Genomic DNA, 26,426 nt, shown 5'->3' on the forward strand with positions numbered 1-26,426 from the left:
ATCCAAAAATTTAAATGGTAGATAGACTCACTGAGAGCTCCAAGTTGTAAAAATTTATCTCCACCCTCCTTCGGGATGAGGGAGTACCAGAAATATAAGACTCTGCCCACACCATGGCAAAAAAGGACTGAATAGGACCATGTCTGTGCTCTGTAAGACAAGGATATATTAAAAGAACCATGAGAAAAGTTTGGAGACTTATTAGTGCCTTTGATATCTTATCCTGAAGTGGCAGAGGTCTGAGCACATCAAGACTCCATTTCTCAAGCAATCCTAACATCAGGGAAAAAAATTTGCAACTGGTTCATGATGGCAATATTGAAGAATAAAGCTGCAAGGCGTAGTCTCAGACTAGGGCAAGAATATGGTGCACACACTATCATCAGAGACAGTAGTATTGAGTTGAATCAGTCACCAGAGATGAGGGACGTAACACAGCCAATGTGAAGCACAGTCCCCACAGCCTTTGAAGATTCAAACACTACTGGCAACAATTTTACATGTCTATTTAGATAAGGCTCACGATAACTCATCTTTTATTCCTGTCTCACATTGAGGACAATGATCGGCAGAGCTCTGCCTGCAGATCTCTGTCACTTCCTGTCTTAGAGATAGGGAACTGCTGACTGCTCTCACAGGAGTTGTTAAGGATGGTCGTAGTGTTTGCTAGACGTGTGAGATATGATCAACAGATCTTTTATTGCCTTGAATTATATCTCCTCCAGCCAGCATGTTTACTGAAACCAGCGTCAAACAAAGAGCCTGTGGCTAAGAGCTGCAAAGGTACAGTGTCTTGCACAAATGGGTTTAGTCAATGCGAAATTCATGAAGAATGAGGGCGAAATGTGCTTTTTTATACACAATGTGCGTCTGTGTCATTTTGTCACTTTGTGAGTTACATCCTTTTTTTCACATCTTCCACGAAAGTCATACTTCTCATCTCTGACATTTCTAGTTTCATTGTCTTGTCAACTCATTTTTCTCAGTCCACATACCCAGTTAGCCCTACATCTAGCTTCCTCATATCTCCTAATGCTACATTATTTTTCTCATTCTTTTGTAGATTTTTCTTACATATTTGCAGAACAGACATCTGAAATACAGGCACTGCAGAATTTTATATCTTTCATGCTTTGCAGTCCTCCTTTGACTCTTCAATCCTTTTTCCTGTTTGTTGCTTTTCCTGCAGTCTGTGCCCCTCTCTTTGTTTCAGTTGTACACAGTTGGAGATAAAATAGGCACAAGGGACAGGAAGCTCCTACAGTGTCAGTTACGAGCTTCTGTGTTGTTGTTGCATAGGAACCCATGTGGCTTTGCTCGGTCTGTTCTACCTTGCCGAGTGAGCAGCACAGTGAGACTCACAACAGTAACCAACCTATGCTGTGGACAGGTTCACAGCATCCTGCAAGCTAGCAGAATTTGTGTATTTCATCCTTTCCTGTGATAACAGAGTTCACTCCAACCTTATTTGTGGTTATTCAGGAAACTTCATCCACCTACACCAACAATTATTCCCAGCAAAAAGGGAGAACTCAGTATTCAAGAGCCAAGAGTCAAAAAAGGCAGGCAGACAAGAGGGAGTCTGTCTCGTATTTGGAGGGAAACAGAACTGAAGTTTCAAATTGTGGAAGGCATAAGCATTACATTTGAAACTGCTGTCAAAACCCATGCATGAGCATTCAGCAGCTTTCAAAACTGACATTTCCTTCTTTGTAAGTGTCTTAAGTACAAGGTCAGGCAACTTCTTCTGGTTTTTACCTTCTGACAACATCACTTGTGCATTCCTGTTTGCAATAAGAGGGACAGAATGCCTATGAAACTCATAACCTGATATTGAAGCCCTCTCTTGAGCTATAGGAGACATAATTTTAAGTCCCCTTTGAAAAGCCTAGAGGCCAGGCTTCTAAACAGTAGAGTGTCATGTAATAGTTGGCTATTGCTAACTATGTCTCCCAGAAGAAATTAATTAGGTTCAAGACTAACTGTTCAGGCTTCTCAGAGGACTAGACAGTATGTAGGCAGCTATCTATCTGGTGTCTCTAAACGCTGTATAACAGTGGAGTTTAACAAGGGAATATAAACCTATGTCCCAGAGAAGGACACTCCTGAACGTGTCAAGTCAGGCACCCAGAAATCACTTGAGCTATTCTGGGTTCAGTGGATAGATAGGCAGAGCAAAGTTTAGAGCAGCTGTAGTTAATTATGTGCCTACAGTGGTTGGAAAGACTTTTATACCACTCAAAGCAGAAGTCTTTCTCTTTTGTGTTCATCATGTTTTTTTTTTTCTTTTCAGCTTTCTTGATTGCTTGTTGTTGCACACATTTAGCTTGGTGTTCATCTAGTCACTTTATCACCATATCTGTTTTTAGCAGACCTTGATTTCTAGGTTTTTAAAAGATCAAAGTTATCTGTTTCCACCAATTAAGGAATCATTCCCTGTCTGAGGCTTAAATATAATATGGCTTCCACAGACACTTCTTTTAAGTCCATATCATCATGTATAAAGTATCATCATTCTTTTTAAAATATATTTTTAGTAGCTGTTGTCTTGTATCTCAAAGACAAAATGCAAGCAGAAATGGCTGGCCTGCCACATATGCTGTTTTGTGAGATTCCCATTCCACGGCCAAATTTTGTACCAGAAATCACATGCAGTTCCTGTAGCTTCACACACAGGTACCTTCTCCAAATCTTTGTGATTCCGCTCTCCATGTGTTACTGCTATACTTCTTCAGTCCCTCCAGAACAGAGTCTTTGCAGGGTTATCTCAGCTTTTTGTAGTCCTATTGCCAAAGGAAAGGGGTAAATATGAAAAAACACTGATCATCAACAGGACTGATTGTTTCCTGTCAGAGACCATCCAATAAAAGCTCAAAAGGAAGAATGAACAATTTCTTACTCTACAGTAAATGGAAATATTTAAGAGCATGTTGCCATGCAGAACCCACAGTTTGCACTGGCTCCTCACTGGTATAGAGCCTCTCCTAGATTTCTTGTTAATGCAGAATGGAGCGTCTGTTTGGGATGCTCCATCATTGATTAGCCCCACATTAAACGGTTATTTCCTACAGTCTGCAGCAGAATACACCTGAGGTTGCAGTCAGTAAGCACAGTAAGCACAGTAAGCAAGAAGTAGCTCAGCTGAGCTTGACAGTAGTTAGAGCAAAAAGTATTAAAAATAGCAAACAAGCAGTTGTCACACAGTAGAGATAGTAGATGACAGATACTGACATTTCTTTATCCAATCAAGAAAGCTGCAGCAAGGAAATGGGAAGAAGGCAAGAATGGCTTGATCAGTCATGACCTTTGTACAAACATTGAGGGCAATCGCTGTATCCAAAAATAAACTAAGGATTGACCAGTGTAATCCTTAATTTTTGCCATAGCAAACTTTGGACTCCTGTTTTGGATCAAAAAGAAAGCTGAAGACTTTGACATATACTGCTAAGTGACTCATGCGAATCTCCAGGTCTCAAAAGGCAGTGAAGTCCTATGTTCAGAATATTGGAGAAAAGTGGATATTGCTGTCAGAAAGCCTCTTGCAAGTTTACTCTAGTCACTGCAAACATAAAGGTGGAAGGAGCAGTGGTAGGTCCTTAAAAGCCAAAAAGGTCTTCTCCAGGTGGTGTGCTGGGAGCAGCAGGGAGCCAGCTGCTGAGCACTTGACATGAGTGCAGGCTTGAGAAGGCTGTCAGAAACCCCACTGAAAAGTCACTAATATTTAGATATAAAATATTGACATTATGCCCACACATAAGAGACAGAAGTGTACTCCAGGAACATACAGTGTTCCACCAGCCTCTCTTTGACTAAGGTCTTGTGCACGCATTTGAAAGACAAATGCCTACAGAGTGATTCATGTCAGTTAAGTGGCCAATCCTGTCTACATAAGTAGCACTTACTCTTAAAACCTGCAGCATACCTGGCTTACTTTATGCGGTAATATAAATCTTACCTTCATAGTAAGCGTTCAGTGAATGTCAACACTGTCATTACAATGGAGCACAAAGACAAAGATATCCTTAGTCCCATCCGTTTATTCTGTGATTTGTGATCCATCTGAACAGCACAGGAAGATGTTAGCTATGCTCTCCCACTGAATTGCATGTCCCTTCAGGGTAATCTCATTCACACGCCAATTCCCTACTACATACATCACCATCCAACCTCACTTGTAGTGAGTCTGCGTTTGATTGATCTGAACTCTGGGAATTCAACTGGGATACTTGAGCATATGAGCAGTATGCCAGCCTGTGGCAAGAGGAGCTCAATGCCAGGTTAGTGTAATTGGCAGAATTCAAGGAAGAATATATTGACATGCAGACATAAAGCTGATCAACATTCTTGTGCCTGCACAACAAAGAAATGCAAACTGAGGTCCTCAGGGATCCTGAATATATTTTGACAGTATAAAAGCTTAATAAATCAAGAGTGTATTAACTGTAGGTGAACTATTATTCAGCATTTCTCCAAAAAGCTGTGTGGTTTTTTTAGAATTTGTTTGCAGAAAGGTAAGGAGAAAATATATTCCTTTCACACATGTAGTTAACATCGTTCTTGCAAAAATGTACTCAAATTGACACATTCAAAGCATCCTTGTAACTCTATGCCTAATAGCACAACCCTTCAAGCCAGCTGTGAAAAAGAATGAGTTAATAATCTTGCTAAAAATGGTTCAGTATGAAATTTTCAGACTAAAATACTTAGTTGGCAGGCGGGCACTATATTTAAATCTGTATTTTTATGAAGGATTTATAAGATTTTCAGGTCTAAAAAATTAATTAGCCCTAGCTTAAAAAAATTAAGAATCAAGAGTGTTAGAAAAAAATTAATACACCAAATGATGCTGCTCTGATAATTGAAACATTTCGTCCAGCAACTGGAATGACACACGTAGCTTCTCTTCTGTTTTCCCAAACCACAACAAGTAGAAACTGGGAGAGATCACCTATGAAGGTAAAAGGATACAGATATTAGACCCATTCCTATGGCCCAACCAGCCCAGTATCCTCAATCCAACAAGAACAAGTAGAGGATGCTTAGGAAAAGAATATAGGACAAGTACAAAATGATTCTTCACTGGGTATAACAACATCCAAGCCCCTGGCAATCAGCAGTTTACAGATTTTTTTTTATGCTAGAATTTTCATATTTTGTACCTAGGACTATTTTTTAACCATTTAATTGAATTTGCTCATGCTTTTGACATTTTCTGATATACTATGTCAATGGATTCCAAACCTAAATGCTTGCATTGTTTGAAAAAAAGCTCCTTTATTTTGTTTGTAGCTACAACATAATAAACTTTTAATTGCTTCCTCATTCTCCATATTGTTCCTTATTCTGTTGGCCTACATCATATCCACCTTTTCCCACTGAAGCTTACCAGTCTATTTCATCTTGCCTCATCAGGGAGCTGTTCTTTACCCTTGATGAGCCTCACTAGCCTCCTCTGAACCATTTCTCAATCTATCACATTCATCTGGAGGTGGAAGCACCAGGACAATCTGCAGTTTTCAAGATACTGGTGCTCCTAAATGACATAATGATGGCTTCTCTTTTATTCTCTATTCTTTCCCTAGCAGTTAATATTCTGTTTGCTTTTTTGACTGGGCTGACATTTTCAGCAAGCTAACCACAAGGACGATGAGATCTGTCTCTTCAGGGGTAATGGTTAATTTAGAGTGATTGTGTATGTAATTTTCCACATGTGCTGTACTTAGCGCTTAGCACTTAACACCATTGAGTTCCACCTGCTGCTTTAACACACAGTATTGTGCTATCTTTTTACAGCTTTTAACTTTAAGTTTAGATTTGACCATTCTGCATGGCATTGTGTTGCCTGCAAATCTTATCACCCCAATCTTCAACCTCTTCACCATGTCATTTACAAATATGCTGAACAGAATAATCATTGTGGTAAGGTCTTTTGATTGTGAAAATTGACCACTTATTCAAGGCATTTTTTTCCTAGAATTTAATCTCTTACCTAGAAGGCTCTGTTCTTTCTCATCCCACAGCAGAGCCTTTACTGAAGGCTTTACTATTAAAAGCTTTCTGAAAATGTCAGTATACTAACCAGATCACATTTATCTATATAGTCATTGAGAGCTCCAGTGACCTGCAATAGATCTGTGAGGAATGGCTTCCCTCTACAATAGCCACACTGACCCTTCCCCACTATATCATCGTTATCCATGTGCCAAGTAATCCTCACCATCCTTATTGCTTTCTTCCGTCTGCTCAATTGAACATAAGACTCGCTTGGTTACTTTCCAGGACCGTTCTTAAAGACTGGTGTCACACTTGCCACTTCTCATTCCTCTGCTCTTCAGCAATGTACTGATTTAGGCAGTAGATTACATCCTGGAGCTACTGGTTTAGCAGCTTCATATCCATATTCCTTTAGAGTTGAGGATGGAAGCCATCTACTTCTGGTGGTTTCTTACTATCCATTTCATCAGCTTGTTATAAAATCTTTGCCACTGACCCTACCATTGGAGTCAGTTCCTCAAACTCACCCCCGTGGTGAGCAGCCCCTCTGCAGGATTTTTGCTGCCCTCCTCTTTAGTGAACGTTGATGCAAAGAATTCATCTATTTTCTGCAGTCTTTTCTACCTGGCGCCCAAACTACCTTTTGAGATCTTGGTTCTCTGACATGTTCCACACCTCTGGTATGTTTGAAAGTATATTCTTAGCTCTTCTATTTTAGCATTTTTCCTCCTCAGAATGTTTCTGTGGTTTTATGTTTAACTTGTCAGAGTTTATGTTCTTTTCTGTTTTGCTCTTTGGATGCAACTTTGGATGAAGCAGTCTAGATGCCGAGGCTTCTACGTAGGATCTGTAAGATCGGTTTGCCAAATCTTGAATTTGCTTTGCTTTTGCCTAATGGGAACTGAATGAGACCATCAAGAAGATATGAGAAAATTTTCTTCTTCCTTTTTAACAGTGTCTACTAGTTCCCATCCGTGACTGTAGTGTTGGAAGTACATGCTATTAATATTACATTACAGTACACTGAGTCATCCTAGTTCTATTTTAAAAAAAGTAATGGTATATCAATTAACTCCAATAGGATAATGAATTTTCCTTTTATCTTTGACACATTTAATTCACATATACATGGATTATTTTGCAGCAATGCTGCAGAAGGCATCAAGTATACTGTAGTACCAGAAATCCACTTTGCCATCTTGTTAGCCACCCACCACTGCAAACTCCATTTCTCTCTCCTGCACTCCCCATTTCCTGCAGACACTCGGTCATGCACATTTTCCACTTTCCAAGCTCTCTTTCTGTAATAGCACTTCTAATGTTTCTCCCCCTCTCAGGAAAAGGTGAAAAGCGAAAAGAAGAAAAAGCTAGAGCACCTGCTGAGGAGTGGTGCGAAAGCCATTTCTTGCTCTGCACCAGCTCCGTCCGTGTCCCACGGCCCCTCTCTTCCCCGCAGTGTCCCCCCCACCTTTGGGCGGGAGGCAAGAGCGGCTCCTGCGGGGACAAAGGGCCCGGCATTTCCAGGGGTAAGAAGCCACAGCTGGTTGGCCACAGAAAAAAAGAACTTGTGACTCTAAACTGTCACGGGTGATTGCTTCAAAAGTGGCGGGGGGCACATTAGTGTGATTCCTCCAAAGAGAAATGCCATGTCTCTTACTGAGACACCCAAGCTCACATACCTAAAATGCACTGGAGGGAGTCCAGGACTAGAAATACCCCATAGCTTTGCTCAGGCTACACCTTACACCTGGGATTTCCAGGCAGTATTAAAAATCCTCTGCTGTGAGGAAATTTGCACAGCAGATATCCAGCCTGTGCCTAATGCCAGGCAACGATATTAGGGCTTGACAGTACTTGGAAATTCACCAAAATAAATATTCTGGAGTTGCTATTTGGTCTCCAAGTACAATCTCTCAGCCTCTTGGATTCATTAACAATAACAACAGCAACAAATAATATGCAAAAAATGTTTCAGTTATAAAAATAGAATGCCCATATAAAAGGAATTAAGTGTAATTAGTCTCTTTCCTGAGGTTTAATTATAAAATGCATTAATAAAATGACAGATAGCAATGCCCTCTGCACAAATCATTTGAGGCGGCTTTTATCATTAGATTTCCTCATTTGACATAGAATGAAAATGTGCATTACAATTAATTCCATTTTGTGCAACCGGGAACTATACAACTGCTTAGAGACCGTTCCTTACGCACTGACAGAGGCAAACATGCACAAGGCTATCATCAGTAGTTTAAAAGTACATTTGAGTAAGGAAAAACCTCTTTACTACATTAAAGCTGTATGTATTTCCTTCTGATTTAGCCTGCTTCTGAAATTCTGTTTGTATGTATGGTTGGCTTTTTTTAACAAAACAGGTAATAATTACTATAAAATACAGCCAGAACAAAGACTCCACGGATAAACTCACAAGTACTAGAGGCACTTTATTCTAATGATTTGGAGAAGCTTTACAATTTTCTTTCTAATTAACCTATCAATAGTGATGTCACTTAAACATTCCTTAGGAATATTATCTTCTCATTATTGCCAGAAAACATGCTGCCCAATTTTATAGCTCAGTTGTTCTTACGCATGGATGGAGCGTCTGAATTAACTTGAACTGAAACAGATTTTTTTAAGAGACATTTCCCATACACACAAACTACTTTCATAATTACAGTTAAAACATTAATATTCAAATTTAAAAACATTAAGGGGGGAAGCATTCAGTGTTTACTTTGTGCTTGCACATTGTAAGAATATAACAGAGGAGCATTCTCTTTTATGAAATGCCATCGGGTCAGGAGGAGAACCAGTGGGTTTGGGTAGTCATTTATCCCAAAGAGCATGGAAATTCAGCCAGGGCCATGTTCTGTAGGAAGAAAGAAACACAATGCAAAATCAATGTGTGTAAAATTGCCAGATTCATAGCTGCAAAGAGCGTGTTTCTTCAGAATAAATACAGCTCAGGCAGCAGCCATGCAAGCTTCCCAGGCTGGCTTGCCAACACGCTTCAACCTTAAGCTGGTGGGAATGTCTGGAGGGTGCGGAGGTCGACCACTCCGGCTTTGTAGTCGGTGCTGAAGACTGCCAGGAAGGTTACAAATCAGAGCTGATGCCAGTTTGGGGGGTGTCCCGCGATGCAGGGCCTGCCTGTTGGGAGTGGGAAGGGGTCCATCCGTTCATTTCGCATGACTGGCCACCAAAGAGCTGCCAGCCTTGCATTCATTGCAGCTCCGCACACACACCCCCTGTAACAACACCTTCAAATTAAAGTTTATTCCAAAGAGCCGAAGGCAGCCTGTGGCTTTGTGAGATTAAAATATTGGATTTCAAGGGCTGTGCTCTCAAACATTTTCTCTGCTATTTGTGCATTTAAAAACTGGTGATTAGGATGCATGCGTCCTCTCAGGCTGTCAAGCAAAAACTGTACCTGAATGGCATGGGAGCTGAAGGTATTATTTTAGGGATGGCTAACTCTCCAGATTTGGGGAATCATTTTTTCTGTTAATTTCTTGACAAAAATTAAATCCATAAAGTGTAAAATGACAGAGGACCTAAATGCCATGCAAAATGATAATGTTGCTACATTGAAGTTTATCTTTTAAAATATTCTGGTGTTTCATCTGAAAAGCTTTATATCTCCACAGAAGGCAGATTGCTGAAATGTCTCTTAAAAATAATGGTCTGATATTCAAATGTGCCACTTTCCATGAAAGGAGCTAATGCCACAGGGTCACACCCAATAAAAGATTTAGACACTCAAACCTTGATGCTACAACACCTGTTAGGTGGCTGGTGTCCCACTAGATGCAGAGGGAAGATTACCTGTGTCAGAATGATATCCAAGCAGTCTGCAAGGAAGGTAGAAAAGGTAAGAAAGAGAAATATATTAACAGAAATATACAGAACAGGAAAAAAGAGGTCCATTGCTTGCTGAGAATGTGGAGAAGGCTGAAATATTCCGTTTTTTGTTTGTATCAGTCTTCACTGAGATGTTCAGAAGGGCCATAAACTTACATCAACAAAGAGAAATGAGTATAAATCAGAATAAAGAGAAAACTGCTTAAAGCATACTTAGATTCAAGTCAGCTGAACATGCTGATGTTTGTATATGCTCAATGACTAAGAGAAAGTAATTTCTAGACTATTAGTAATTATGTCCAAGGATTCATGGAGGACAAGAAAGTTAGTAGCAGACTAGAGAAAGGAAAATGTGTTCCCTATCTTTAAAGTTAAATAATAGAGAAAAGTTCCTTTAACTTTCATTCTCAGAAATAATCTGTGACAAGTTATCAAAAAGTCCACCAACATGTAAATTGTGGAAAGCAAATCTTGTCACACCAGTCTAATTTTCATTTCTTATTTCTGATTTTCATTTTTATTTCTTTGTGGAAAAAGGGGAAGAACAATGTATGAGGCATCTTCTTTTCACCTTTCAACACCACCTTGTATGAAATTCACAGAAAAGGGATGGGGAAATAGACTCTAGGTGGAATCACTGTAATGTGGTTACTGAAGATAATCCCTCTCAAAGGCTGCTCTGAATGGTTTGCACCTGAATATTAATTACATGTGTGAAATTACAAGTGTGGTTCTGAGGGTTCTAGGAGTAAACCAGCTCGACTCAATAATTTCATTAGTAATTGGAGACCTATTGGTAAATAATAAAATAAAATTTGCTGATGCCAAGATGTCACTATTCATAGAGGGTTTAAAAGGACTTTGAGGAACTGACTTGGATTTCAAAATGAAAATTTCATAGTAAAGCAGTCAATCTGATAAAATTCACTGAGGTGCACTGTGCTTAGTTTAGGGCAGGGAAATCAGATGCACAATGTAAAATGGGGGATAACTGTCTAGACGATACTGCTGGGGATAATCTCAGAATCCAAGCTAACTGTGAGTCACAAATCTGCTGTGTTACAAAAAGGCAAAGGTCTCATTCTGGGAACGTTATATACCCCCCACCTTAGTAATATCTTCACTTTGGAGACCGTGGACAGACTCGGAAGGATCCCGAAGAGAAGTATAGAGAAATGTCACGTGTGGTATAAAACTGCAGGAATCAACTTTTGATCCTGAAGAGAGAGTAATGAGGATCCCATATAACAGGCACTGGGTTCTTTTTGGACCTGTTTCTATGCTTACCATTACCTCTGGCCTTACCTTGGTGCATCTTCAATATGTGGGTATATCTAAGCTCTTCTTAAAGCTTCTGCGTTTAAAAAAGACAGAAATAGCCCCACAATATCTAAAAATCTATTCCACAACAGAAAAGACAATAGAGCAAGCACATTTGAATGTCTGGACAGAGAGAAAGCATACAGCATGGTTTCCTCCCATATCAGACATAAGAGAATCTACATTGGCGAGGGGAAGGAAGGGGAGGTTATAAATGTTTAACTGCAGAAAAAGTAAGAATAGGAATTTTTACCTTATTAGACACATGGGGAACCACTCCTCAGTCAAAGTTTTCTCTTTGTATGAAAAAGTATGAATTCCCCAGATATGAGTGAAAAGTCCAATTGAAGCTTTTCTCAGGGTAAGAGTGTTGGCAACATTTCTCTTTCTTGTTGTTTTTCTTATCTAATCAGAGCTGGGCTTGTGCTGCAAAGGCAGTATAACTCAGTTATACATCAGTCAGCCACAAGACACAAATGCATGGAACACAATTAACCCGCTGTTCCTGCAACTATTCATTTTACCTTTGGTCTCACGCTTTCTGATGTAAATTTCAGAGCACCTAATTTTTGCAAACTTGTTTTTCTTTCCTCCTTTGGTCACATAACCAAGATGCTGGCCTTTTTAAGTTTTCCCAGGTTATTTGCACATAAGATTTTATAATAAAAGGAACTATCAGATCAGCTACATGCTGCCCACAGAAAAAAATATTTTAATCCACTGAAATACAGAAAAGGTTACATTAATACAAGATAGTTCCTGCATATTGACCAATGAGAACAGAAGAAAGGCAAACAGCAAGGGAAAAATGTGACATTAACTTAACCTTTTTACATATTAAACTGTATTAAAGTCTCTTTCTGTCTTTCTGCTCCAGAGTGCAGAGGATTTTATTTGAAGGACTGTACGTGCTCTGCACAGCTTTCATCAGTACTCATTTTAAAGGCTATTTATCAAGGAGTGTTAAAAACACCTCCTTCATTTGATCTAATCTGGCACCACTTCTCTCAAAACATGCTAACAAGATAATTTTAAATACCTTCTGCAAAACATGGTCTATCCAGGCAACATGACACAAAAAAGAGCTGTCTTTAAGCCTTTGGAAAATCTGACTTTACTTTTACAGGATTCCTACAAGGGTTTAATTGTTTCATGACATTTAGAAACAGGTTTTCCCAAACTGACTGAATTTTGCCTGTATTTGGCCTGACTAGTATCCTTGTGGGGAAGCTACAAGTCCATCTTCTGTCTGCATTACAGAAGCGGTAAGAGATTTTCCATTTTTGCTCTGAGTGTGTGCAGCAACTACATCCTACCAACCGCTCCAAAAGTGAGGGTGATGCAAACAGTCCTGCATGGCCAAACCCGGGGGAGATCTCTCCGTGATCCAGAGAGCACCTGTGCTCTGTGTCACTGTGGCCTGGAGGTCATCAAAAATGTCTAAAAATGCATACTGCATGGTACAACCAAATGCATTCTTCCTAACAGGGAAAATCTGCTAAGGAAGAAATTTGCACTGCAAAAATAAGGCCTTTTTGCAGAAAATAATCCTGATTTTTTCCCCCCACTTCTCAGTCTGTCTGCAGCATTTACAAAGTGTGATAGTAATACTGAGAAGTATTATTTGGATTAATGGCTTTTTAGTTAAGTAAAGTACTAGAATAGATTGCGTACAGGATCCTGGGAGAGTTCTTAAAATAGGCTGGAACTCCTATTGACAAAGTCTGAATTCCTATTGAGAAACACTGCCATAGTGCTTTTGGTAGCATTCTTTCTATCTATGAACAAAAATAGGGACTAGATAACTTCTTGACATCCCTTCCACTTTTCTTTGATGCTAGGAGTCTTGTTGACATTTCATATTATGCACATTTATTTGGTAAATACTGTATTTCAAACTCAGGAAGGAAAGAAAGCCTCTGAAGGATTACACTTCCAGTTGACACAAATACAATAGTAGCAAAGAAACCATACAGAACAGAAAACATTTCAATGTCCAACGCCAGCGAAGAGCTGGTTTTGTCACAACAGGCTTGTAAGAGGAAAAGGAAGTGCCCGTCATCGTGACATCTGTATAGCCTCCTTAAAACCCTCTCTAGGATGTATAGGCATTGTTATTTTAGTGTAGTGGATACACACGGTGAGGCAGCCATGCTCCTGCCAAGCAGCTGTGCTCCTCTGGCACTGATAAACGGTTTGCTGAACCCCCTCAACTGAGACCCTCACGCACCCCTCTTGGCTGCCCATCACCTGGACCCGCACCTCTACCAGCGCCCGGAGATCAGCCCTTCTGCTGGGAGGTCTGCTGCAACTGGTCACCCTCTGGTGGGGCTGCGAGGCTGCTGCAACGCAGCTGCAAAACGTGACCTCCAAAGGCTGTGGTGCTGCTAATACAGGGCTCACACCTCACCTCACCGTGTTGCTCATTTAATTCTCTCACCAAATAAGTGGGCAGCTGTGGTATCGCAGCACCAAAGAATCTGTACAGCTGCTGCTTCCTACATGTGCTGTCTGCTGTGCTGACCAGGACCAGCAGAAAGCAACCGCTCCCCTATTCATGGAGAAGGTTTCCAGCATCAAAAGCCATGGAGATGCTCATGGAGAGAAGAGTAAAACCAAAACATCCCGGCGGGAGGCAAAGCTGGGAGGGATACTGGGATGGATGGGAGACACAGACATCAGTGCCCCATTTTACAGCTGTAGAAATAGGGGCAGAAAAATAATAATGAAGCTAACTTTGACGGGAAGGTCAGCCAGAAGATGAGTGGCAGAAATTTGTAATCAGAGCCCTGGACTTGGCTGCTCTAACTAGATGGCTCAGCCAGGGGCTGTGCTTACTCTGAGCAAAAACCTTCTGTGGATAAATAGTTCAAAGCACGCTCTTGTAAGAACTCCAGCAAATCTGCGTGTCCTGTGCCATAGCACTAACCTTTCTTTGTTTAATAGCTTACTTCATAAAAACTTTTAATTTGGTGTGAAACTTTACTACCAAGATTTAGATAGTCAAATGATGGATCTTTGTATTTGTGCTTTGAACCTCTCTTTTCTCAATGAAAGCAGCAAGTGAGATGCAGCAAAGTTCTCCTCGGGCCCACACAACACTGCAATTTCGGGTGTAGCACAGATAATGTTTCCAGTGATTCCAACATATCAAGCAATTCAAAAAAAACTCTTACGTGTAGAAGACGTGAGGCAAGTTACAAATGCATTACACTGATTTTGGCAGAAGATGAGCAGCATTTGATATACCACATTCAGAATCCACCTTGGAGGTTATTTAATCTGCCAGTAATATCCCTCAGACAGACAGGAACAAATTTACCTTGATGTGTCTGTCTGTCATTCAAGTAACCTGTGATCCACTGAATATGTCTCTTTCTGAAACGCTCATTTTACTGCAATTCTGTCTGACTCAATATTCTTCTTACCTGACAGGTAGGAGATCAAATAATTGAAATCAATGGAGAAAGCACAAGGGACATGACACATGCCAGAGCAATAGAGCTAATCAAGAGTGGTGGCAGGAGAGTGAGACTGTTGTTGAAACGTGGAACAGGCCAGGTCCCGGAATATGGTGGGTTTTCATCTTTACATTTTTCTATGTGCATGAACCTATATAAATTAATTAAATTGCTTTTAAGTTAAGTAGCAAATGCAGATACTGATATATTGTAATGTCCTGGGGCACATTAAGTATGGGCTTAAGTGCTTACCTAAGTAGAGGTGGACTCACTCACATGTTTAAGTGTTTCCTCGGCTCAAGACCATATACATGTGTACATCACTGTCATCTGCTGCCCTCCCGACACAGGCAATGGCTTATAAGATGTGCATTGGAGGAAGCACTTTGAACTCTTTAGGGGACATCTCTGAGTGTGCTGGGAGTTGCTGATTTGTTCATAAACTGTCCTTTTCTTCCTCTATTGGTACTTCTCTGCACATTTTGAATCACAGCAGATGATCTTGTTGCCATGCAATTCAGCGGCTCAGGTTTAAACTCAAAGCATTAACAAGAATGTACTTGTTTCTTTGACAACCTCACCCATTATATTATCTCTGACAATATACACAGATGATCAAGTAGAAGCCAACTCTGAATGAAAAAGGAGACTGCTCATTGTGGTGAGAAAGCAGGATCCATTCTTCTTATTTTTTTTTTTGTTTCAGAGGGACTTCTGGGACGTTTTATGAGTATTTCAAAAAGTGTGAGTCATTTAGACAATATAGAAACCTTATTTCACTACTGAAATGACAAGAAGTAAAAATAAATTATCCAAAGGTAATTTCAAAGACAAAAAGCTCTTTTTAAAAATTGAAATCAGGGCTTACTCTAAAGTATGGTGTGACAATGTCATATATTTACATAAGTTCTATGATGTGCACAGCTGGGCCTGAAATCTCACAGGAAAAGGTTTTTTTTAATGAAAATTCCTTGACTTCTTTACACTAGGAAGTCCAAAACTCAATAAAACTTTTTTAATGTTACTTTTGATGTTCCAGCATAATTTCCTATTAGAATCAGAAATTGCAGTAGCATATGAAAATTCAAAGTAATACTTAGGCTTAACTGTAGGTTCAGGTCAGTCTTTGTTACCAACAAAAATTCATTACCTCTGTTGGAGACATTAAAGTCAGCTCCACTGAAAGTCAGCGCTTTGCCGGCTGTCAGTATGCATGGTAATTGCACCATTTTCATCTCTAAACTAGAGCCAATTCTGTGGCTGAGGCAATACTCAGGATAGTGTATGTTGCATTTTTTCCAGCTTTCAAGAGCTTCTGAATAAGGGCAGCAAGGATGGGCCATAGCCCACTCATCTGGTGATAAAGTTACTGAGTTATACTTTGGTGAGTAGGAACAAAGCCAAAATGGCTTTCAGGGATTATGATAAATCGGTACTGAGATATTAAATATCAGTTTTAACCACTGTATAATCCTTTCAGAGAGACCTCCAACAGATATTCAGATCACCTCCAAAACTCTTTTGTAGGGAGAAGTGCATCAATTTTAATGAAAGAACAAACAAACATCCCGAACTGATATAGTGGTAGTAATCCTTCTCAAATAGCAGAACCATATACCAGCAGTTCTCTGGTTCCTCAGAAAACAATTTAATCTAAGGGGGGTCACAGGAGGCTGCTATGAGAAGAAAATCAATTACAGTTCAGACCCATTCCAAATCTGACTTTCTTAAGATCCCTGTTCTGGATGGCACTTAAACCTAGGTTTATGGGAAATCCAAAATAAATTTCTGCATTTATATAATCTTATAGATCTGTATCTTATTCCAGAATCATAAGAAAATGTAAATAGATGTAAAAAAAGTTCAGTGTAAATAGCATTGTTTGGGGAAAACAAATTTCCCAAAAGGTGTAAGTGTGCGCAAGCCTTCCCTTTCCCAGAAGAACATCAGTAGAAAATGCAGATAAACCACCACAAATCCGGGCACAGTTTGTAGTGCTAACAGAAAGAAATAAGACAACTTCACAGGACTGTTTAAAGCCATGCTCGCTATTCGGAAGGGCATTTGGAATGCTTAGCATTAGCTGTGTAAAAATGCAGATTAGTGCAAAATAGAAGTCGCTACGAAGAAGTGCTGTTTAATTGGATCATTTTCCTAGCTGCATTCCCAGCTTACAGCTCCATACGGGAGGAAAGCTAACTAGCTGTGCTTGAAAGCCGTGTTGTCCTGCTCACTGAAAAAGCAGTAAAAGTGTTCAGGAGTTACTTTGTAATGTACATACAACCTACAGAAAGCATCGCAGCAAAGGATAACATCCACAGGTCTGCAGTTCTTAATATGTGTGTTACTCAGGCAGAGGAACATTAGTGCTGTATCCAGTCTGCAGACAGGTTGGAAGTAAAATATGAAGATGCCTGTAGAAATTAACTGAGATATTAAAGTCCTCCCTAGGTCATTTCCCAAAGCAACAAGAAATGCTCTAAGAACAAACAGAAGGTGCACATAAAAATGAACAGCAGCCTGCTTAGGAAGTTAAAAAACAGAAATTAACAAACAGAAGCAATTAAAACCAGAGGGCATGTCTCAGGAAGGCCAGATCTCAAGGGTAAGTCATCGAGCTGAAAATAACGTCTGTCAGAGTATTAATGACGGAGATCCCCAGAAAGAACATCCTTTCCAAATAATGGAAAACTGAACGCAGAGAAGATTGTGACAGTAAGCTTGAGGACAAAGTGGACCTGAGGTCAGCAGATAAACTAGTCAATATTTAGTAGTTCCCTCTTCTTCCCACCAGAATTGCACGGTTGGGATGTAACAAGACTAATTGGACCTTTTTTTACCGAAATAATCAGACTTTTTTTTTTTTTTTTTTTTTAGCAAGTACATGTCAGAAATATTTCTTATTCTCATTAGGGTCCAGCTCTGGAGACCATTAGTGGGAAATAAGACTTAGTTGAGTATAAAAATGCAAGGCTGGACGACTGAGCTGGTATCTGTCTGGATTGCAACAGTGGTGTGCAGCAGAAGCCTAGGGAGAAATATAAAAACAGAGCACGTGTACCAGGGTCCTCTCCTGGATATTCTCTCTCAGTCTCTGACAGGTGAAATGGTCAGGGACTTCCCAAGTCAGGTCTAGCAACGCTGTGTTTAAAGACCTTTCCAACAGCCATGGCATTCACACTCACAGCATTAAAAAGAAGGAAGCTTACCTAGAACAACCTAAACCAACCAGCCAAAACCCATCACATTATTGTCTCTCAGTCTCCAACTTTTTGATTTTCCTTGTGCAATATGATCAATGCTTTTTAAATTCCAGAGCCATGTTTCTGTCAGTACAAAATATGGCACTATGTATTTAAGTGCAAGAAATATCAGGATTTGAATGATGATGTGATTGACATCAGTAAAAGCAGTGTTAAGGAAAAATCATCAATGGTAAGAAAGTGATCTGTGAAAGAAAAGAATGTGTATTGAAAAGAAGAAAGCGCTCAGTGAAGAAACAAAGAACAAGCTCCTGGGAGGATGTAAATCTCCTGAATGAGTTATGTCAGTTTATGCCGCCTGGAAATCTGTCCCTACAAGTACATCTCAGAAAACTCTGGCTGAGATGAAGCACTATTGAAACCTAGGGGAAGAAATAAAGTGTGTTGCAAATGCATCATTTACCTCAACTCCAGCTGCTGATTTTGCTTGAAAGCAAATGCCAAAGATCCCAGAGCGCTTCAGAGGAAGAAATCCCCTTGTAGCGTGCACGGTAGCATCACAATATATGGGAAGGAGCACGGATATGATTAATGCTCCAAAATGATAGCTGATTTCACAGCAGGGTGCAACAAAAGAAGCTTAGAAAACAGATGTTTTATCACGCAGCATCTCAGAACATGTTTGCTGAGGATAAGGATAGACAGAGGAACTGTGCTTCCACTGAAGGTGAACTATCACAGTTCATCCGAACCCAAAGAACATCAGCATCATCTTTCATAGGAAATAGTCTGCCAGCCATGTTCTCCAAAGAACCAAGTCATAGTGAGAAATCATATTACTGTGTAAGAAAGACTAGAAGTACTGCTGGGAATCCTGATCCTGAAACGTACTTAATGCCCAGGGAGTCTGGCTGGAGGGAGTGTGAGGTTTCATACATGTCACAGGACACAAAACTCACAGTCATCACTGTAGCACTGAGCGCTTCTCAGACCGGCATTAAATACAATTCAAATAAAATGATAGACCAAGATTTGTCTTGCAATGGTCGCCTAATTCCCTGCATATGCATCTACCTAAGAGGTTATTTACTGACTTCAGCAGGAGCTACTGGGTGTGCAGCACTTCCAAAAATCTGTCTGCTCACACTGTGGGAGCCTCATTATAGATGCTCATATATTTCAGGCCTTAGCCATAGCCGTATAAACGCCATGAAAAGGACATGTATGTTGCGCAGCCAAACATTAGGATGAAGAGGCATCCCTAAAGTCAAAACATGGGAAAACTGTTCACAAAATCCCAAAATAGTAACATTACAGGTAAAGTAAAACAAACAAATCACAGCTTCTCCACCCAGCAATGAGTTCTGCAAGAGTCAAGTTAATTCTAATGACGGATCAGCCCCAGGAAGCTACAGTTTTGTCTAAGAACAACCACTGTTTTCTCTAAGTATCTGTGGAAGAAGGTCCCTAGGAAAGCCTGGGATGTTTCATTCTCAGTCTCAGCAGTCCTGGCAGCTTGAGTTTTCTGGCTTACTGCTCCTAGCCTTTCCCGACTGGAGCTTCCATTACTCAGAGCTACATTAAAATGCATAAGTTCCTAGATGTATCCGAAAGCAATGAGTCTGTCTTTTTTTTTATTTTATTTTTCAAATAATTCCAAACAGGGCATAAAGGTGGAGGAGGCTGAGGCATGGTTAACACTTGTCAGTGGACACTATCCCTCCAGTAAGGCACAACCTCCTGCCCCAGATGCTTTCTGCCTGGCACTGCAGAGGGAGCAGAAACACTGAATTTCACCTGTGAGTCATATCTAGAAGAAAGCTAATTCATTTCCCTTCCTGCTTTCACAGCAGGACTTCAAAATCATACTTTCTATCAAGTTTGGTAGTTTTTCACTTAGTTTTCAGTTGCTTAAGAGCTCCTGCAGAAAGTTGTAAGTTTTAGAGAGTCTAGCCCATTCACACTGAGATTTTGGAAGACTTTTTCATCGCCCTGTCTTGGAAATCTGGATCTGACCCTGAGTGTGCTAGGTCACGGTGTGGTGCTAACACACGCAGAGCCATGAGAACCAGAATCATTGGGGTTTGGTGAACAAGGAATCTGTGTCATGGGGCTGGTTAATGCTTTCTGGATTTACACAACGGTGGTTTTTTCCCTCTCTCCCCTGCTCCTTGTTTGACTGACTTTGTTAAAAGATATGTCCTGAGGTTGCACTGTGCATTTTTGGAATCTCTGTTGCTTCACATGATGCTAAATAATGTACAAAACTCACCCCATGGGTTCATGACATTCGGGTGACTTTACAGAACTAGAGTTTAGATTCAGTTTTGGCTGTTTAAGGGAGGAAAAGTTCTGTACGCAAAAAGTGAAGTTTCAGTATACACAAAATCATTGCAGGTTAACAGATAAAAGCTAGCAGTTATTTAGCAGTAAGTCAATTTTGAAGGGCCTGGGAGAAACAAAATCTCAGCTCATGTTTCAGCACTACCCTACCAACAAAACCAAAAAATGTCAGAGTTGATACCAATACAAGGATTTTTCATACAAATAAATTGGCACAGTTCTGAAATGCATTAAACCCTTTGCTTTTGATTTGTTATGACTCCTTCAGAAAGCACCTCAAGATGTACTCCACATGCAGGGTCTGGGTGAACCTACATCCTGTATATATATATATATATGCACAGTAGTTTCAGTCATCCACTAATATTTAGACTTACAGCATGCTTATTTGTCTTAGCTTTACAGAAATACTTCTTTCCTGTTACATGTAAGCTTTTTACTCAGTTGTTCTAAACTTACTAAGAATTCTCTGCTCTAACAATAGTAAAATATCTGTATGTCACTGGTTCTGTTAATTCTAATGATTGGTCCTAGGCTGTTCCTCCCCTTCCTTTAGGAATGGTACCTTCCAGTCTCTCCATGTGCATGAAAAGTGACAAGCATGGGTCCCCATATTTCTACTTATTGGGCCACCCTAAAGACACGGTTTGTAAACTCTGCATGTATATTATCTTTCTCTAATACACTTTCGTTTCTCACAACTGTTAATAGAGCCTTTTCCAACTTTTTCTTACACACTAGCTCGCTTAATAGTTTCTACAGTATTTGACTTTTCTTTCATAACTGATTATCCTAGATACCAAAGCAGCTATAGATTTTACAAATGTCTTTTAATATCCTAGATAACTGGCTCTTCATGTAACACTGCTGCTAGCACAAGAAACGCTGCCATAGGTCTGCTATATATCCGCTTTTTCTCATGACAGAAATTTATCCTCTGAATATGACTTTTCAGGTAGAAAATCTTAAACTTTTGAGAACCAAAGCCGTAGTTTTCCCCTTCTTTATGATACTTGGCTTCCAGAATATTAGTAATGTGAAGATGGAAGTTAGGTGCTAATCTCAAACAATATCTATATGCAGCCTCTGGAAGAAATAACTAATGTAAAATTGAAGACTTTTTGGAACATGCTGTAAGGCAATACTTGTTTTTTAAACCCAGTGGCTATGCTGAATTTACACATAGCACTTTGCACTTGATTTCAGGCTATTTTCTTCATGTATCAGATTCAGCCACACAAATTGTTCAGATACATCAAATTTGTAATACAGAGTCATGGCCCAGAAATGATACGTGGAAAGCAAAGGAAAAGAAAAACTTTTTTTTTTCTATTTTTTTTATCGATTGCTGTCATCGCAGAAAACGCAGAAGTGTTCAGATGCATTCAGTCTGTCTGCTGTTGACTTTGCACAATGCAGTATGTTTGCTAAAATTATAAGGCCAGGCTCACACTGCTGAAGTAGACAGATTGGAAATAGAAATGGAGTTACACCCAAAGGTATCCTCCTATCCTTTGAGCTTCGAGCAGCTCCTCCAGTGTGATGCCCACAGAATTTCTGTCCCCAGCACCCAGGCACTAAACTGTGCTTAAGTTACCAGTCTTGTGCACGCAAATCCGGGTAATTGAATCGATTGCTTGCATGTGTTTCCAGTTACAGCTTATTTCCAATTTGTGTCTACAAATAAGAATTTTTTGAACACAGATGTGTCGCTATACTTTGCTAGAGCAGAGCTGGACACATCTAGAGGCCATCTGAAAATTGTACCCATATAGTTCAATCATGTATGTCACCATCGGAGACCTCCTAGCAACAAAGAAGTTCTGCATCATGTAGAAATCTGAATTGCACCTTTCCTTGCAGTAATTCTCACCTTACTTCTGCTTTGTTCTTCACTAAAAGTAGTTCAGAGACATCATGAGGTTAAAAATCCAGGCTGACATTAGGGCCATTTTGCAAGTCTCAGTTGTCAAGCACAGGAATTTCAGTAAACTGCAGTCCCACCACAAGTGTTATATATTTATAACCCCAACTTTCTATGCATTTTCTTTATTTTTCCTCCTATAGCATAATGGACACATGAAATAAGCCTTTTTTCCTGAAATAAGTAGAAATGTAAATCCTCTGTAAATACAGCTAAAGTTAGTTTTGCACAGTCTCTCAGCTGTGAATGGTTCTGATTATTTATTTGGCAGGAAGTGTTAGGACAGAATTTTTTTCTTGGTAAAATACATCCAAAAAATCAAAAGCAATTTAGTTTGGGTTGACACCAAAACTGAAATACATGATTGATAACAAAGTAATATCAGGTCAAACGAAAATATGTGTGTTATAAAATGTTTCCATTTCAGGTCTTTTTAATGAAAGGGTTTTGAGGAGAAGGATTTTCCTAAAGAGCCAGTTCTTCAATGGGGCTTTTCCCAACCAAAATTGTGGCTGTGCTACCATTCACTAGACCAGGGGTGTAAGTCAAATTTCCTGATGTAAAACAAATTATTGACCATTCCAACATCCCTTAGGAGAGGGCCCTACCATAACATCATAGCACAGTCTGTTATGAGTCCACATTTCTCCAATAGAAATTGCTACGTTTTGTATAAATAATCACTTACGGCAGATGATCAGCAGGCTTACTTGAAGTTAGATATAGCACAGGAGAGATGCAGGTGCTAGAAGGTGGTTTAGAAAGTATATCCAGATCAAGTGATGCGTGCCTGTGCTTCCTTGCACCATGGGTTTGGTAGCCCTTACTAGTGACCACTGCATTTATATTTGCAAAAATAGATGAAAAATTGGGAGCTTATACTGTGGTTTTATTGTTTGAATACAGTTAAATACTTCAGAAATCTCCGGTGAGCTGCAGACTGCATTTTTCTAGTTCTTTAACTCTGCTAGAATGTCTGAAGCTTTTATGTATGTCTAATAAATGGCTACAGCATCTCGGCCTGTACATTTAAGCCAGATACTCCTACCTGTTCAGAGTACTGATCAGATAATCCAATTCATCCTATTTTTAATGCTCATTTTATAAATCTCTAGAGCTGAGGTTGGGTGTTATTTGAAACTTGAACTACCCTATATATCATTCATCTGATGTGAGTGCAAAAATCAATAGTCATTTTGGAAAAGTGCCCTTTCCTTCTGTGACCACTTTGGTGGAACTGCAAACATTCATTCATATTCCTGCTGCATTTCCAATACCACCTTCTTATTTCTAGCAATACCAACTTAATTTCAGGAACCTGTGGTGTGTAAAAAAAAAAAAAAAAGGACTAACTAAATGAATTCAAAATACTGGTTAATAAAATTGGTCTAAACCGTCAGGCAATTTGAATATGGGCTCCCAAAGGTTCTAGCTATTTTATTGCTATGGGTAAAAACTATTCAAGGACAAAATTGAATATTAACACTTGCTTTACAAACATGTCTTTAGTATTTAATAAATATGTAGCAGCTGGCAGGAAAGTAGAACATACTTCTGTTAAATAACAGTGTATGTATATGTGGGTGCGTATAGTTATTTCTGTCTTACAGCAAATTTCTATTTTAAAATATATGTCGACCTTTTACATAGGTATCCCTTGATATAGAAACAGAAAATACAGTTGTGAAAGAAAGAGGCACACATGGGAAGACATTTTCAGTTTTGTGGCAATGTTTTCGAGCTTTGAGGGAAGCGATACCTTTTCCTTACTTTTTAAATGCAAAAATACCGAGTTCTTTCCATAGTCCTAAACATTGCTTTGGCAATTACACTCCCAGTGTCTTTGGCCAGTCCAGCTGAATTCTCTAATCCACACTTCCCCCATCTGTATAATGGGGATAGTAATATTTACTTACCTATCTCATGGGAGCATTATGGGGATTAATTATATAATGCTTGAAAAGCTCTTTAAAGATTAAAATTCCTAGTCGACTACTCAGTATTATTATTAAAGCAGAACCTCACTAATCCACATGCATTATAATCCACACCAAAATTGGCAGTGTCCCCCCACATTTGAGCAAATATTTAATAATAAGGCTGTTGAGCAAGTTCTCTTATTACTAAGGTTTAATTATTATAATATAATATTCTGGAGTAGATTTACTAATATGGTGTAAAGTGTAGATAATTACAGCTAAACTACAGTGAATAAAACAGATGAACAAACATTATCCCTAGTTTTGTTCACATAAACTGGCAAGCAGACTTACCAGCCAGAGAAGGGAAAAGTCCCACCCACAAACCTTTTTCTAACTTTTTTTTTGTGGCTTCCTGTATTTCCATCCTGTTGACAATATTAGAAGATAAGCACCTAAAATACAGGGCCTGAAAGAATGCAGCCACCCCTCTGTCTCCACAGCATCAGTTTTTCCTTTCTGCAGGTAATCCAAATAAATAGGAAAAATGGGATTTCAGTAACACTTACTGTGTCTTTGCAGTTTGCAATAGAATTAAGTCCAGTCTTCTGCTGTTGCAGTGTAACATACCGTAAAGTCCCTTTCCTGGTGCTCATTTCACAGTCCCTTTCATTTGCAAATTTGCAACGGGCCTCCAGTTAATAGCAAGACTGCATCGTTCCAGCTTGTTCTTAATCAGTTAGCTTCCCTATGCGTCTAACATGGTACCCTTGCAATATAGAGCTACGTTTCAAAGAGAACTGTATGAAGGCACAAACCGTTATTCCTGTGGCCTGGCCCAGTAATTCTCATCACGAAGGTTGTGCAGCAACCACTTCAGTGGCTAGACTCCAAGGGATCTAAAACTGGTTCCACGTAGAATCATAGAATCATTCAGGTTGGAAAAGACCTTAAGATCATCAAGTCCAACCATTAACCTAACACTGCCAAGTCCACCACTAAACCATGTCCCTAAGTACCACATCTACACGTCTTTTAAATACCTCCAGGGATGGTGACTCAACCACTTCCCTGGGCAGACTGTTCCAGTGATTGAAAATCTCTTCAGCACAGTCAGTTTTCTGCAATGACATGCATTTCCCCATAGGAAAGCAGAGCCACTCATCGACATTTTTAAGTACATAGTGATTTGGAGACATCAAACTTCATACTCTTTAGAAGGGCCCGGAAACTATGGCATGTCCTCCTCTGGCTTGACATGAACAAGAACACTTTAGCTTCCTCCTGACAAAGACTCCACCTCTAAGAATATCAGCTGAACTTGGGATTCAATGGCTTTGAACTCATATACATGATCTTTTAATTGATCTGTGGTTATCCAGGTGTAAAAAGTCCGGCTTTTTAGCTTGCTCAAAAGAATCCATAAACAGCTATCAGCCCTTTTAGGGACAAAAGCACAGCCATGAAAGTACAAAAAGCTATACAAAAGTATAACAAGAGGCAATCAAGCTGTATCAGAAAAGCTTTGCCAGCAGCCTGATGCTATGATACCCAAGACTAAATTAAACTAACAGGACCTCTTATGACTCTCGTCATTGGCATCAGAAATTTGATGAGTCTAAATAGTCACATAGAGAGTGACATAAAAAACTGTTATTCCAGCCATTGGAGAGGAGAAGGCAAACTTTGTCCTTAGAGGGACTTGCAGTTGGTTCTGCCTCTGCCATTCTCACTCCACCATCCCCTGGTGCAATTCCCAGCTGATGCTTTGTGGTCTGACCACGGGGAGAGGTTAGCAGAGCTCGTGGCTTCTGTGAGCTTTCTTATAGCTTGTTACTCCTAGCTTGGGAAAAAAAACTCAGAAAATGAAATGCATTTTTTTACTTTGACAATATCAGGTAACTGTCACTCTCCAACCGAAGCTTAATGAACATGACCATAGAGCATGTTATATTTTGTTGAGCTACAGCAACACATACACAACCCAGAAATTTAAACATCTGGGTTTTCTAACAACACATAATTTTTGTTTACTCATTATGAGCTGAATATACAATGTGACATTCATTTATTTGTGCACTTCCATCTCATTATACAGTTTTCAGAGAAAATTGTCTCAGCATCCGACAGGTATCAGATACCACAACAGCCCCAACAGCAAGCGTGGTCCCAGGGTCAGCTCTGCACCTTCAGTGCCCAGCAGCCTCCAGTCTGAAAAGAGTTTGCTAAAGAGAGACTAAACTAATTCTGCAGCTTCTACCCTAAGCAGGACGGGAATACTTATTCATGAACTTTGTAAATATGGATGCGTTCAAACCAAGTTATGTGTTTTGCTTAAGATCCTGCTGAGAACTTAAGTGAGAAATGCCAACACTCAGCGCCTGCCAGAAACAACTTT

At 39.7% G+C, this 26,426-nt stretch overlaps 1 protein-coding gene across 6 annotated transcripts in view; it reads left to right on the forward strand.

Annotated features, from left to right (window-relative positions):
* MAGI2 (membrane associated guanylate kinase, WW and PDZ domain containing 2) overlaps positions 1-26,426 on the forward strand; it is a 760,905-nt gene that overhangs the window by 722,446 nt on the left and 12,033 nt on the right. For all 6 annotated transcript variants that reach the window (XM_069801726.1, XM_069801727.1, XM_069801731.1 and 3 more), the window contains one exon: positions 14,614-14,752. In XM_069801726.1, coding sequence (XP_069657827.1) covers positions 14,614-14,752 — 139 coding nt within the window. The remainder of the gene's footprint in view (positions 1-14,613; positions 14,753-26,426) is intronic.

Source organism: Haliaeetus albicilla, chromosome 14, assembly GCF_947461875.1.
Source record: "Haliaeetus albicilla chromosome 14, bHalAlb1.1, whole genome shotgun sequence".
Lineage (NCBI taxonomy): Eukaryota > Metazoa > Chordata > Aves > Accipitriformes > Accipitridae > Haliaeetus > Haliaeetus albicilla.